This window comes from Callorhinus ursinus, unplaced genomic scaffold (genome assembly GCF_003265705.2).
Source record: "Callorhinus ursinus isolate GAN/ISIS: 27379988/994484 unplaced genomic scaffold, GSC_fseal_2.0 scaffold21, whole genome shotgun sequence".
In the NCBI taxonomy this organism is placed as follows: Eukaryota; Metazoa; Chordata; class Mammalia; order Carnivora; family Otariidae; genus Callorhinus; species Callorhinus ursinus.
Genome location: NW_027397083.1, coordinates 22,201,283 through 22,216,067, shown reverse-complemented (window position 1 = coordinate 22,216,067; position 14,785 = coordinate 22,201,283). Strand labels below are relative to the sequence as shown.

General features: G+C 36.4%; 2 protein-coding genes across 4 annotated transcripts in view; both read left to right on the top strand.

Annotated features, from left to right (window-relative positions):
* ANO3 (anoctamin 3) overlaps positions 1 to 14,785 on the top strand; it is a 440,613-nt gene that overhangs the window by 298,320 nt on the left and 127,508 nt on the right. For all 3 annotated transcript variants that reach the window (XM_025879336.2, XM_073904837.1, XM_073904838.1), the window contains one exon: positions 7,402 to 7,560. In XM_025879336.2, coding sequence (XP_025735121.1) covers positions 7,402 to 7,560 — 159 coding nt within the window. The remainder of the gene's footprint in view (positions 1 to 7,401; positions 7,561 to 14,785) is intronic.
* On the top strand, positions 8,745 to 14,006 carry LOC141374766 (gem-associated protein 4-like). Its single transcript, XM_073904921.1, is given in 5 exon segments — positions 8,745 to 8,814; positions 12,111 to 13,108; positions 13,111 to 13,257; positions 13,259 to 13,513; positions 13,515 to 14,006. Coding segments are annotated over 5 exon segments (1,962 nt in total).

The window sequence follows — 14,785 nt, the reverse complement described above, 5'->3', positions numbered from 1 at the left end:
CTTTTAAATAAGTTCTTTAATTTTGATCTAATTTATAAATCTTACTTTGATGGACAGACTCTAGGATGGACTAAATGATCTCTCCCTCCAGGGATTCATACTCTTGCATAATCCTCTTCCCTAGGACTTGTTTCCAAACACTAGAAGCAATCAAAGGGGATGAGATATTACCTCCTCTTTGACTATGTTACATTATATAAAACTGTCTTGCCGGCAGACTCACTCTAGAGACTCTTCTTTTTGCTTTAAGTCTCAGCCATGTTGGGAGTGCCCACATGTCAAGGAACTGTAGGAAGCTTCTAGGGGTTGCAGTTGGCCTCCAGCAAACAGCGAGCAGGAAGTCAGACACTCATTCCTTAGCCAAAAGGAAATGAATTCTGCCACGAATCTGAGTTATCTTGGAAGTGCATGCTCCCTAGTCAGGCCTTAAGATAAAAGTAAAGCTCCGCTGACTACTCCTTGGTTGCATCTTTGTGCGGCCTAAGCAAAGGACCCAGCTAAGCTACGCCTGAACTCCTGACTCATGGAAATGGAAGGTGATATATCTTCATTGTTTTAAGCTCCTAAATTTGTGGTAAGTTTTTACACAACAATAGATAACTAATACCATAAAATATGGTATTCTGATACATTAAAATGCAACCTCATCAGTGAATGTTTGGTGTACCATTAATGAAGCAAACTGACAATCCTTTGTCTAACTCAAATACACCAGCAGGTGCTTGCCAGCAGGCCAGGCGAATATAACCAACAATATGCTCTGTCTGACTGACTGAAACAGATTTGAAGTTTTGAGTAAATTATTTTTGCCCAACTCGTAAACATAATTGAATCAATTTAGTAAAAATTAAGTCAACAAGGTGCTCTACCAGCACAATTCCAAGTATTTAGTCTAACAAAAATTACAGTGACCTAATCTCATGAGTCTCTTTAAGAGGCTATGTTTTCCTAAAAAACCTTTTTTTTTAATACACAGAGGGCTTCCTCTTTAGAATTTCCTCTCTCTCCTCTATATCCCTACTTAACAATATCACATAATAATAAGAGTAATAAGAAGAAGCATGTCTGTAATATTTTACATAAATTTTACTCCTGTCATTTATTCATCATGTCATTAAACATATATTTAGAGTATCCTATGTATACATTCAATGATAGGATTTTTTTAAAGGATATTAATTTTTTAAAGATTTTATTTATTTAATTGACACAGAGAAAGAGAGCACAGGTAGGCAGAGGCAGAGGGAGAAGCAGGCTCCCTGCTGAGCAGGGAACCTGATGCGGGGCTCAATCCCAGGACCCTGGGCTCATGACCTGAGCCGAAGGCAGACACTTAACCATCTGAGCCACCCAGTGCCTTTCAATGATAGGATGTTAAAATGGACAAGAGACCATCTTTCTTGTGCACATTGCATACTTCATTTTCACTTCACAACAACTATGTGAACTGTTGATATTAATAGGAAAAGAAATTTGACTCTATCTGTAACTTGAATCTTAATGCTCTAACTGCAAATCCAATTTTTACTTTTATCCACTAAAAGGAAATGGCTTGCTTCTCCTTTTAATAATCTAAAATGAACTTTATTGATGTTTCCTCAATGCACCAAACTTATTTTTGCATCTTGTTATCATCAGAATTACATCTTGTATTCATTTTCTTTTTTTTTTTTACCATATCTGGGCCTTACAGGATACAATCTCACTTTGCCTTGTTTATTACTATATTCTCAGAGCTACAAGAGTTCCTAGCACATAGTAGATATGTAATAAATACTTTATACAAATAAATACGAATACATTGTTTATTAGAGAAAAAGGATCACACCACTAAATGGAAAGAAATAGAGCCCTCTGGCTTTATTTTAAGAACTGTCTTTGACTTCAAGACGTCTCTCTGCTCTTCAACATGTGCATTTAACTAGTATTGCTAGGAATGTGACAATAAGAGATACAAGGTAGCTGGTAAGTTATATGACATAACTTAGTCTTTAAAAAAACTTCTAAAAATACTTTATTAAAAATTCTTTTATTTTTTAGAGCAGTTTTAGGTTCACAGAAAAATTGGGCAGGACAAGATTTCCCATATACTCCCGCCCCCACACATGCACAGCCTCTCCCATTATCGACATCCTCCACCAGAGTGGGACATTTATTACAGTTGCTGAACCTGCATTAACGCATCATAATCACCCAAAGTCCATAATTTACATTAGGCATCACACTTGGCATTGTGTATTCTCTGCATTAGAATAACTGTATAATAACTTGTATCCATCATTATAGTATCATTTAGAGTAGTTTCACTGCTCTGAAAATCCTCTGTGCTCTGCTTCTTCATCCCTCCCTCTCTCCTATTCTCGGCAACCACTGAACTTTTTACTATCTCCAAAGTCTTGCCTTTTCCAGAATGTCATATAGTATTGTACAGTATATACAGTATGCAGACTTCTCAAACTGGTTTATACAGTATTGTCAGTATGCAGACGTCTCAGACTGGCTTCTTTCACTTGGCAATGTAGTCACCTTTGAAGCTGAAAAAGAATTAATATGGTTTACAAACAAACCACAAAACTTTGGATGCTATGAAGATACCAAGCAACAGGAAGAATGGGCATCTTTAGTGCTACCCCTTTCCAAGTGTGTCTTTTCCCCTAAAAGTCTTCCTGGGAGAGTGAAGTAGATCTAGGTCGAGATTGGAGTAAGGTCTGGAATGTCTGGAATATGCTTGTTTATTGTTTTGTTTCTGTGGTGTCTATATATATTTCTTTATATATATACTTTATATATATAATTTCTATATATAAATGATATATATATGCCATTTGGAAGCTACCATTTGGAGCAAACAGCTTTGTCCCACCTGTTACATATCCTGTGAGAAGATGAGGCTGCAGAATCCATCTGCACCTGCCTCTAGGCCAGGGTAAGGGTCAGTGAGAGAGAAGAGGCTCTGCCCTGCTTCTCCAAAACCTCATTCCTTAATCTGGGAGCTGCACAGAACCATAAAGCTTGCACACCCACTTGGTGTCAAGTAAAAGGAAGATGAAGGAAATTGCTATGAAAATCCCAGATGGGATAACTTGTTCTTTGGCTACCACAAGACCTTTCCATCTATTTTAAAGTCTGCCTCAGTTGAAACATCTGTGAAATGGGAAAAAAAGCACTTATCTCTCAGTTTTTGTGAGCATGAAATGTGTGAATATACTCAAAGTGTGTAGAAGAGTGCTTGGTTTTTGCTTAGCTTATGTTAGTATTATTATTTCTTTAGATATTACTTTGTTAGTTATTATTTTCTTAAATAGCAGTTTTCTTTACCAGATGTAATAGGAGCTAGAATACAATCTACCGTCTGATAAGAGTAACAGAGTTACAGATTTAGAGAATATTTGTATTTCTAAAGACGATGTGGACTAGAGGTGGGGTTGACTTTCCGTTAAGGAAGCAATAAGCCTGGCCAGGGTCTTCTCCGCAGTGAAAGCCACGCCTAGATAGCACTGAAGTCTGATTTTTTGGGATTCCTAAGACTCATGATTAAAGATGATTTGCATAGGAAAATTTGCAAAGTAATTACATTTCTGATATATTTTTAGTTAAGCTAGGTGCGTTAAAATATATATGTATTAATACACTTTTTATCCCTGAGGACACTTAGAAAATTAAAACAATCTTCTCCTGTAAGTACCATTTTAAAATAAAAAATTTCTATGACAGAAAAAACAGAATTTTTGTTAACTCAGCATCACTTAGTAAATTTCTACTCATGTGCAGAATTTCTCCTGAACCACAGTGCATGGTGTATTTTCTGTTAGTTTATTTGAACAAGGATTGTTTTATTGTTATAAATATGTGACTTTCTTGACAAAACTGTTTCTCATTTGTCTGAAATGAAAAAAATATTGAAACCTTTTTTTCCCCCTCTATAACAGGTAGGGTCAACAACAAGAGGTATTGTAAGGAATGATTTTAACTATGAAATAAATTATAGTTACATACCAAGGCTGTTTGGATTTTTCTCTGATTAAGGAGCATAAAGCTAGTACTTCTGAATAAAACATGCCATCAGACTACCAATATCTAGACTGTCATTTCCCAATTTCCCATAAATGATTGCTAAAAAAGGATACAGAAACACAAAAACAAGCACTGCTGCTAAAAACTAATGAAAAAGATTTTCATTATTTGAAGCTTTGGTAGGAAAAAATTAAGAAACACAAGCATGAAACACAGACACTTGGTCTTAAGAACTGAAACCAGCCCAACGGCCACCCAAATTACAGTGGAGAGTTGGGCTAGCCTGGCCCGTCATTTGTCCTCAACGTTGGGCTCTAGGGGCCACACAGCCAAGGAAACTAAGCATCCGCCACCCTTCTCAACAACAGCAGTCTTCTGAGCAAGGCAGAGTCATGCCTGCTCCTTCCACCTTGCCCCACCTGTGCCTCTCTCTCTCTAAATCCAAACAGAAACAGAAATACCCAGGAAAAGGGCATGGCAATAATTGGTTGCATTTTGAATAGCAAAATTTAGATAAAAGGACCATTGCCTGGGAATAGATATTGACAGCACTTGAAATCTATGCACCCTCTAGGCTTTCATGCCACATAGTATAGCAAAACAAGTCCATTTTGGGGTTTTTTTTTGTGTGTGTGTGCTTTTGTGTTTGTTTGTTTGTATTTGCAAAACAAGTCCATTTTTAAGCATAGACCAGGACTTAGTAATCAAGAAAATTCCATCTGTACAGAGCCATCTTCCATGAAATCTTAAAAGACACCAAAATACTGCATTAGATCCTGTACAAAACGGGCTCCATTCTGAGTAAAGATTGACTTACTGCTAAGGTTGAAAGCAAGTTTTTCCTGTGAATCAGCAATTTTTCTCCTAGGTACATACTGTTAGAAATGTATGCACGTGTGTACTGCAAGATATATACATAAATGTTTTTTATAGCTTTATTTTTAATAGTCAAGACTGGAAACAGCCCAGATAACCATTGTTAGTAGAAAGCATAAATAAGTTTTGTTGTATTTATATAATAATATAACAGTGAAAAAAATTGTACTACAAATACCTGGAAATTAGGGATGGATTTCACACCCATAATATAACAGGAAAGAAGCCAGACACAAAAGTTTATTCAGTATATATTGGCATTAACACAAAGTTTGAAAACAGAACTAAAATATAATGTTTAAGGATATGTCCCTTGGTAATAAAACGGTTAATCAATATCTTGGTTAATGTTGCCATATATGTATTAAAATAAAATATAATACTCGTAATCTTAAAATTATACAGAACCTATACAATTTTTTAAAAAATTTATTTATTTATTTTTTGGGGGGGCGGGGAGAGAAGGAGCACAGGGGGCAGAGACAGAAGGAGAGGAAGAGAGAGAAAATCTCAAGCAAACGCCCTGCTGAGCGTGGAGCCCAATGCGGGGCTTGATCTCAAGACCCTGAGATCATGACCTGAGCTGGAATGAAGACTCAGAGGCTTAACTGACTAAGCCACCCAGGCACCCCTATACAACATATTTTAAACATAATTCAGAAGAGATTTCCAAATTTCTCCATGCTTCTCTATTACCATTTTGATAACTATTTTTCACTTTGCCTGGTGAAACTCATCATTAATAATTTAGAATTCATAGAATAATTAGATAATAAATTAGAATTCTAGTTAATATAGTTTGATTGTGAACACATTTACTCAGAAACAAAATCTGTGAATAATGCTCAAGGTCACTTATTGTAAAAACCAAAAAATGTTGATTTTATTTGATAGTAAGGCAGTTGTTTCTCTGGGAGAGTTGAACATTTATTTTTGCTTAGACTTAGAACAATGGGTAACAGTAACTGACAGGGTTCCACTTTCAGTCCACTCTGCTTTTAAAATATGAAAAGCACATAAAATCAATTAAAAACTATCTTATTTTCTTATATTTTTCCTACCAACCAATCATTTACTTCTAGGTCTTCTCACTGAAGGACTTCTGCCTTCACCTGGGATTAAATATGTTATTAGGACCATAAGACTCAGATGACCCTTAATAATGGACTGGAGTGGGTGGTATACTTTAAGCAAAGGAAAACGCAGAAGAAAATTTGTATGTGATTTTGTTTTAGCCCAATCCCTATTTAAATTAATATGGAGATGTCTGGAGGCCATGGGTCACATGTAGAAAACAAAGGGCACACCATGGCTATCGCAGTTCTGCTATAATTTTGTGATTATTTATCTTAGCCTGTTATAATTTTATTTGTTTTAAATATTGGAGGGGAGAGGATGAGAAATGAAAACACAATTTCTTCTTGGCCTTATATCCTTGAGGTCAGGCTTACCTAGATACACAGGATTATGGATATTGCATTCCTTCCTTTCTTCCTCCCACAAATATTTATTGATGCCTACTATGTATCTGATTCTGGGTTAGATGTCTGGAATACTCAGAGACAAAACAACAAAAAAACCCTTACCTTGGTACAGTTTTTGTTCTAGTAGGATAAGGCAGACAGTAAACAAAGGAATATTTTTTTTTTAGTATTATATAACATGGTAGAAGTTAGTAAGTGCTAAGGAAAATAGACTGGAAAAGTGGGCTAGGAGTGGAGGGTCTCCAGGAGAGGAGTTACATGATGTCATTTATAATGTGGAGGATCACTCAGGTGTCTCAGCTGTCAGGCCAGGTAAATCTTGCAAGGCAGGAATTTGGTGGAAAATTGGCCAGTCCATAAAAAAAAATAGCTTGGATAGATGGTCACAGTAAGGTGAAGTGCCTTAAAGCAATCTTGATGAGCAAGATTAGTCTTGGTAAGTAAGCTGTTTTAGTTGGCTCACAGTTTTATATCCTGTGAACAAGTATTTTTTGGAGCAAGCAGCTCAGGAATTATTGTTTGATTTAGAGTTGCTGAACATAGGTTTAGAAAATATTATCTATTCTAAGTATTATTTAATATTGGAAGCAATGTTGGCTTCAGTACTTATGTTAAGCCTTCGTGCCTTTATTTTTGAAATGGAAGTTGTAAGTATTAAATAAGAACAAACATGTAAGGCACTTATGTCTGAGCTTGATGCTGAATAAATACTCAACATATGCTAGCTGATATTATTTTTATAGGACCTTATTGAATAAAACATACACATTTTGATGCCAGCATCAGAGCACCAGTTTCTGGTATCAGACTGCCTAATTTCAAATTCTGGAACATCACTTGCTAGCTTGTCTCCTATTATAGACCTCAAACTTTCTTTAATCATCTTTCCATATCTCATAACTGGAATATAAAACAAAACAATATTTTTTTGCTATTGGATTGCCAGTATCCAAACCAAAGTGACTTGAAACCAAAATGTATGTGCTTGTCTAACCTACATTATTAACGATCATTGCTTTATTTGCAGAATGACATGAATTACATAGCATCCAGTGGACTTCTATTCAAAGATGGCAAAAAACGGATTGATTACATCCTGGTTTACAGGAAGTCAAATATACAATATGACAGAAGAAACACATTTGAAAAGAACCTCAGAGCAGAAGGCCTGATGTTGGAAAAGGAGGTAGGTGCTTTAATAACACTAGTTATGTGATGTAATGGGCTAGAAGGGACATAATCTCATGTTTTAGCATGGGAAGTGTATATAGCACACGTCTCTATAAAATGTATAGTTGTTTTCTCCCAAATGTAAAAGAAATACGTACATACAGTCCCACTTAAATGTGTATTCCTTTTTTACTTATATATTTCCGTAAATTTAAATATTTTTCAAAGGGCATAACTATTTTTACAATTTCACAAATTGAAGAAGAAATGATTATACCTATATAAAGTATAAAACCTACAAAAAGAAAAATGCTGAAAGAAAAGAGTGCCAAGTCGTTAATGTCTGAATTTCAATATTGGAACTATAAATGAGTTCCTTCTCAATCTTTTTTTTTTTCTAAAACTCTTATTTTTTTTCAGACCTTATTTTTTTAGGGCCATTTTAGGATCACAGCAAAACTGAGAGGAAGGTACAGAGATTTCCCATATAGCTTCTTCCCCCAAATATTATCCCCCATTATCAATATCTCTGTACCAGAGTGGTACCTTTGTTACAAATGATGAACCTACACGGACTCATTATTATCATCCAGAGTCCAGTAGTGTTCACTCTTGACGTTGTACATCAACATTGGGCAAATGTACAATAACACAAATAACATGTATCTACCCTATAGTATCATGCAAGTATTTTCACTGCCCTAAAAATCCTATGTGTTCTGCCTGTGTATCTCTCTGCCACCCTCAACTCCTGGCAACCACTGATCTTCTTACTGTCTCCATAGTTTTACCTTTTCCAGAATGTCGTAGAGTGGAATCGTACAGTTTGTAGCCTTTTCAGGCTTGGCGTCTTTCGCTGAGTCATATGCACTTAAGCTTGCTCCATGTCTTTTCATGGATTTATAGATAACTTCATTTTAGTGCTGAATACTATTTCATTATCTAGATGTACCACAGTTTGTTTATTCACTTACCTACTGAAGGACATCGTTGTGGCTTCCAGGTTTTGATAGTTATGAATAAAGCTGCTTTAAACGTCCTTGTGCAGGTTTTTGTGTGGACATAAGTTTTCAACTTCTTTGGGTAAATACCAAGAAGTGAATTGCTGGATCATGTGGTAAGAGTATGTTCATTTTTGTAAGAAACCTTCAAACTGTCTTCCCAAAAGGATATACCATTTTGAAATCCCACCAGCAATGAATGTGTTTCCGTTGCTCCAATTTCTCACCAGCACTTGCTGTTGCCAGTATTCTGGATATTGGCCATTCTAGTAGGTGGATAGAGGTAACTCATTTTTCAATTTGCATTTTCCTGACACATGATGTACAGCATCTTTTCATGTGCTTATTTGCCATCTATATATCTTGTTTGGTGGGGTATCTGTTAAGGCCCTTGAGTTGTTTGTTTTCTTATTGTTGAGTTTTAAGAATTCTTTATATATTTTGGAATAACAGTTCTTTATCAGATGTGTCTTTTGCAAATATTTCCTTTCAGTCTGTTGCTTGTTTTCTCATTTCTTCTGACACTGTCTCTTACAGATCAGAAGTTTTTAATTTTAAGCAAGTCCAGCTTATCAATTTCTTTTCATGGACTGTACTCTTGGTGTTATATTTTTAAAAGCACCCTCAAGTCATATAAATTGTCTCTTATTTTGTCTTTTGAGAGTTGTATAGTTTTGTGTTTTACATTTAGGTCTTGATCTATTTTTAGCTAATTATCATGAAGGGTGTAAGGTCTGTATCTAGCTTTATTTAGTTAGTTAGTTTTTACATGTGGATGTCCAGTTGTTCCAGCATCATGTGTTTAAAAAACTGTTTTTGCTCCATTGTTTGACCTTTGATCCTTTGCAAAAGATCAGTTGACTTTCATAAGTCAAGTTGATATTTACGTGGGTCTATTTCTAGGCTCACTATACTGTTCCATTTATCTACCTGTCTATGTATTCACTAATACCTCTCCTGCAGTTTTATAGTAAGTCTTGAAGTCGGGTAATGCCAATCCTCCAAATTTGTTCTTCTCCTTCAAAATTGTATTGGTTATTCTGTGTCTTTTTCTTATCCATAATCTTTGTCCAGTATCCACAAAATAACTTGTTGAAATTTTGATTGGCATTGCACTAAATCTATAGATCAAGTTGAGAAGAACTGACATCTTGACAATATTGAGTCTTCCTATCCATGAACATGAAATCTCTCTCCATTTGGTTCTTCTTTGATCTCATTAAGTAGAATTTTGTAGTTGTCTTCATATAGAATAGATCTTGTACATGTTTTCTTAGACTTATACCTAAGTAATTAGATCTTTGTGGTGCTAATGTAAATTGTACTGTGTTCTTAATTTCAAATTCCACTGTTCATTGCTGAAAGAAAGCAATTAACTTTTGTATATTAATCTTTTATCTTAAAAAATCCTGTTGTAATTGTTTATTAGTTACAGGATTTGTTTTTGTTGTTATTGTAGATTTGTTTGAAATTTTTACATTCTATGTCATCTATGTCATCTGAGAACACAAGAGTTTTCTTTATTCCTCCCCAATCTGTGTACCATTTTTGTTCTTTTTATACCACACTGTATTTGCCAGTGCTTCCAGTATAATGTTGAAAAGCAGCGGTTCCTGATCTTAGTAGGAAAGCTTCTCGTTTCTTACCATTAAGTATGTTAGCTGTAGGTGTTTTGTAACTATTCTGTATCAAGTTGAGGAAGTTCAACTCTATTGCTAGTTTACTTAGAGTTTTTAATCATGAATGGGTGTTGGATTTTGTCAAATGCTTTTTATGCATCTATTAATATGACCACATGATTTTTCCTTTTCAACCTGTTGATATGATGGATCACATCAGTTGATTTTCCCAAATGTTGAAACAGCCTTGCATACTTAACACAGATCCCAACTGGTTGTGGTATATAATTCTTTTTACACATTGTTAAATTCTATTCCCTGATATTTTGTTAAAAATTTTTGCATGTTTGTTCATGACAGATATTGGTCTGTAGTTTTGTTTTTGTTTTTTTTCTTGGAGTGCCTTTGTATGATTTTGGTAATACATAGTGCTAGCCTCATAGAAGAGTTAAGAAGTTTCCCCTCCACTTCTATACTCTGAAAGACATTATAGAAAAGTGGCACAATTTCTTTCTTAAATGTTTGGTAGAAACCATCAGTGTACCTATCTGGGAGTGGTGCTTTTTATTCGGAAAGTTATTAATTAATGATTCAGTTTCTTTAATAGATATAGACCTATTCAGATTGTGTACTTTTTGTATGTGAGTTTTGGCAGATCGTGTCTTTAAAGAAACTGGCCTATTTCATCTAAGTTATCATATGTTAGCATAGAATTAACCATAGTATTCCTTTATTAACCTTTTAATTTCCATGGGATCTATAGGCAAGTCCTCTCTTTCATTTCAGATACTGGTAATTTGCATCTTCTCTCTGTTTTTCTTAGTAGGCTGTCTAGAGGCTTATTGATTTATTGATCTATTCAGAGAACAAAAAGTTTCATCAATTTTTCTGTTGTCTTTTTCTGTTTTCAATTTTACTGGTTTATGCACTAAATCTTTTTTTATTGAAGTATTGTTGACATAATGTTATAGTATGTTCTACTACTTGTTCTTCTACTTATTTTGAATTTAATTTGTTCTTTTTTTTCTAGTTTCTTAAGGTAGAAGCTGAGATTATTGACTTTAAATCTTTCTTCTTTTTTTAATACATGCAGTCAATGCTATAAATTTACCCCTAAGCACAGCTTTCACTGTATTTAAAGTTTAAATAGTTCAAATTTTGATAAGTTGTGTCTTCGTTTTCACATAGTACAAAAATATTTTTTTCTCTGGGGATTTCATCTTTGCCCTATGTGTCATTTGGAAGTGTGTTATTAATCTACATATATTTTGAGATTTTCCAGTTATCTTTCTGTAATTGATTTCTAGTTTAATTGCACTGCAGTCTGAGAGCAGACATTGTAATATGATTTCTTTTCCTTTAAATTTGTTAAGATGTGTTTTATGGCCCAGAATATAATCTATCTTCTTGAATCATCCATGTGAATTTTAGAAAAATTTGTATTCTGCTGTAAATGAAGTAATTTATAGATGTCAATTGTATCTACTTGATCAATGGTGTTGTTGAGTTCAACTATTTCCTTACCAGTTTTCTGCCTGTTGGGTCTATTTCTGATAGAGGAGTGTTGAAGTCTCCATCTGTGATAATGGATTCATTTGTTTCTTCTTGCAGTTCTATCAGTTTTTGTCTCACACAGTTCGACGTTCTTATTAGGTGCATACACATTAAAGATTATTATGTCTTCTTGGAGAATTGGCTCCTTTATCATTATGTGGTGCCCTTCTTTATCCCTGACAACTTTTTCCTTGAATGCTTTTTTAAAAGTGCTCTTTAAAGAATGTTATTTTTTCTAGTGAAACAGTAAAACTATCAACGCTCATTAGAAAAATAGGAGATAAATAGAAAGGAGATAAAAGTATATCTTTCATACACCTTTTATCAAAACAGAAACAAAAACCTCTTGCTATTTTAGTTAAACCTCTAAGGTCTTAAAAAACACACATTAGGCCGCCAGCATTGCCGCCATGGACCTAGACCTGTGAATATCTGTGAGGAAATTACTATTCTGCAGGGGGGCTTTTTGCTCGTGGAACAGCTGTTCCACCCCAAAGCACTGACGGAATTGAAAAAGTCTGACTGGGAACGTGTTGGGCAGCCCATTGTGGAGGCCCTAAGGGAGCTCTCCTCTGCCACAGCTTGCTCCCAGCCCTTTGCCTGGAAGAAGAAAGCTCTGATCATCATCTGGGCCAAGGCTCTTCAGCCCTACCCCGTCACCCCTTCAGATGCTGACACTTGGTGGCAGAAAGATGTGTTCTTCTCAGTAGGCAACATGATCCCTACCATCAATCACACGGTCTTTTTTGAGCTGCTCAAGTCGCTGGAAGCTTCTGGACTCTTTATCCAGCTCCTGATGGCCCTGCCAACCACTATCTGCCATGCAGAACTAGAGAGCATTTTGGAGCACATGTCTGTTGACACGTCTTCAAAGGATGTGGTCTTTTTCCTCAGTGTCTGGTGGGAAATGATGAAGCACAAAGGCAATCAGCAGGACCCCCTGCTCTCCCAGTTTAGAACAATGGCCCATAAGTATTTGTCCTCTTCAGATGAGTTCTCCCACCCTCCAAAGAGGTTTAAGTCAGACCCAGATGTGTGTCCCACTATGCCCCTGTTGGCCATGCTGCTCACTGGGCTGAAGCAAATCCAAAATAGAATCCCATGCCCAGGAATGAAATGCTGTGCATTAGCCAACTTGGCAGACATGCTGATGGTGTTTGCCCTGATAGAGGACGACCCCCAGGAAGTATCTGTAACCATGTATCTGGACAAACTGGCCACAGTGATCTCTGTGTGGAATTCGGACACCCAGAACCCATATTACCAACAAGCACTGGCAGAGAAGGTAAAGGAGGCCAAACGGGACAGCAGCCTGTCCTCCCTGGCCAAGCTTCCAAGCGAGATGATTTTCACTGGGTTTGAGTTCATGTGCAGCCTGCTGTGGGAGTGGACACCTGGATCAAGTCCCTGTCTTGGCTTCACCGGAAGCTGGAGCAGCTTGACTGGATGGTGCACCTGAGAATGAAGAACCTCTTTGAGGGCCACTTCAAGTGTGAGGTGCCAGCCATGCTTTTTGAGATCTGTAAGCTTTCTGAGGACAAAGTGGACCTCCCAAGCCGACCCTGGGTATGGTCCAGGCACAGTGCTTCTTGCCTGGATGGAGTGCTGCTACATCTCCAGCAACATCTCTGAGCAGATGCTGTCCCTCTTGGTGGTAGCTGTGGGCAACCCTGAGGAGGTCAGATTGTTCAGCAAGGGCTTTCTGGTGGCCCTGGTACAAGTCATGCCTTGGTGCAGCCCCCAAGAGTGGCAGTACCTTTACCAGTTGACCAAGAGACTGTTGGAGAAACAACTTTCTGCATGTCCCGTATAGCCTGGAATATATTCAGTTTGTTGAATATAAAATAAAGCTCTCCATAATCTTCCCGAGAGCTTTCCAGTTTCTCTGCAGGCAGAGTTGTAATTGGTTTTCTATGGAAGGCTGGAGCCATGTAGTCAAACTTCTCTGTAACAGTCTGACCAATCTTCTGGACTCCATTAGGTTGAGACAGTCAGTTGGCCCTTGGGCTCAAGGACAGGACCTGACCCAGGAGACCCTGTTTTTTTATACCCAGGTATTCTGTCATGTTCTGCACATTATGGCCATGCTCCACCAAGAGGTGTGTGAACCGCTGTATGTTTTGGCCTTGGAAATCCTCACCTGCTATAAAACCCTGAGCAAGGCCAACCCTTCTGGTAGTTCCTTGCTCCAGAGGGTAAATGAGCAGCACTTCTTGAAGTCCATCGCTGAGAACATTAGCCTTGAGGAGGAGCGCCAAACCCTGCTGCAGAAGATCAGTAACTTCTGATCTTTGTACTTCAGAGAATGCTGGGCCCCGACTTAGTGGGGTCTATAGGGGCTTGAGCTGAGAAACACGAGCTTTTCGGTTATGTGAATTTGTACACAAGCTAAAAAAGTATATGACAATAACTGTAAAGAAAATAGTTTCTTAGGTGTTTGTAACATACAAATTATAAAATTCTTGTTTGAGTTTCAAAAAAAACCCACACACATTAAACACGTATTTTTCACATTACAGAAAGTAAAAAATCTAATGTGAAAAATTTAAAGTATAAAAATGAACAAAATAAGAAGTCAAAATTTACATCTGCTGTCTCCCAAATCATGTCCTTTTGTTTATTAATATCCCTGTTAATACCTTGATTTTATTCTGCTAGATGTCCCTCAAGATATTTTCTATGTATATATAAATATGTACACATTTTTTAGAAAAAAGTCATTTTATATATACTATTCTACTACTCAAATCTGTCATTTAATAATACATTATGAATATCTTAAATTGTCATTATATTTTGATCCAACTCATCTTTTTTACGAGGTGTATAGTATTACAACTTGGGGATTTAATCAGCCATTCCCTTATTCAGAGAAAAATTTTAAATTAAGTATTTGAGGGGTCCCTAAATTACTACGATTGTGATTCAACTACTTTTCTAAAAAATGAGACAGACAAGGTGAAAAAATGTTGATGATTTCTTTGATTAAATATCTAGATAATTTGCTAGTAAATGCTATCAGTGGAATAAAGTGCTCACGGGTACTTACATATGGTATTGGAGCCCC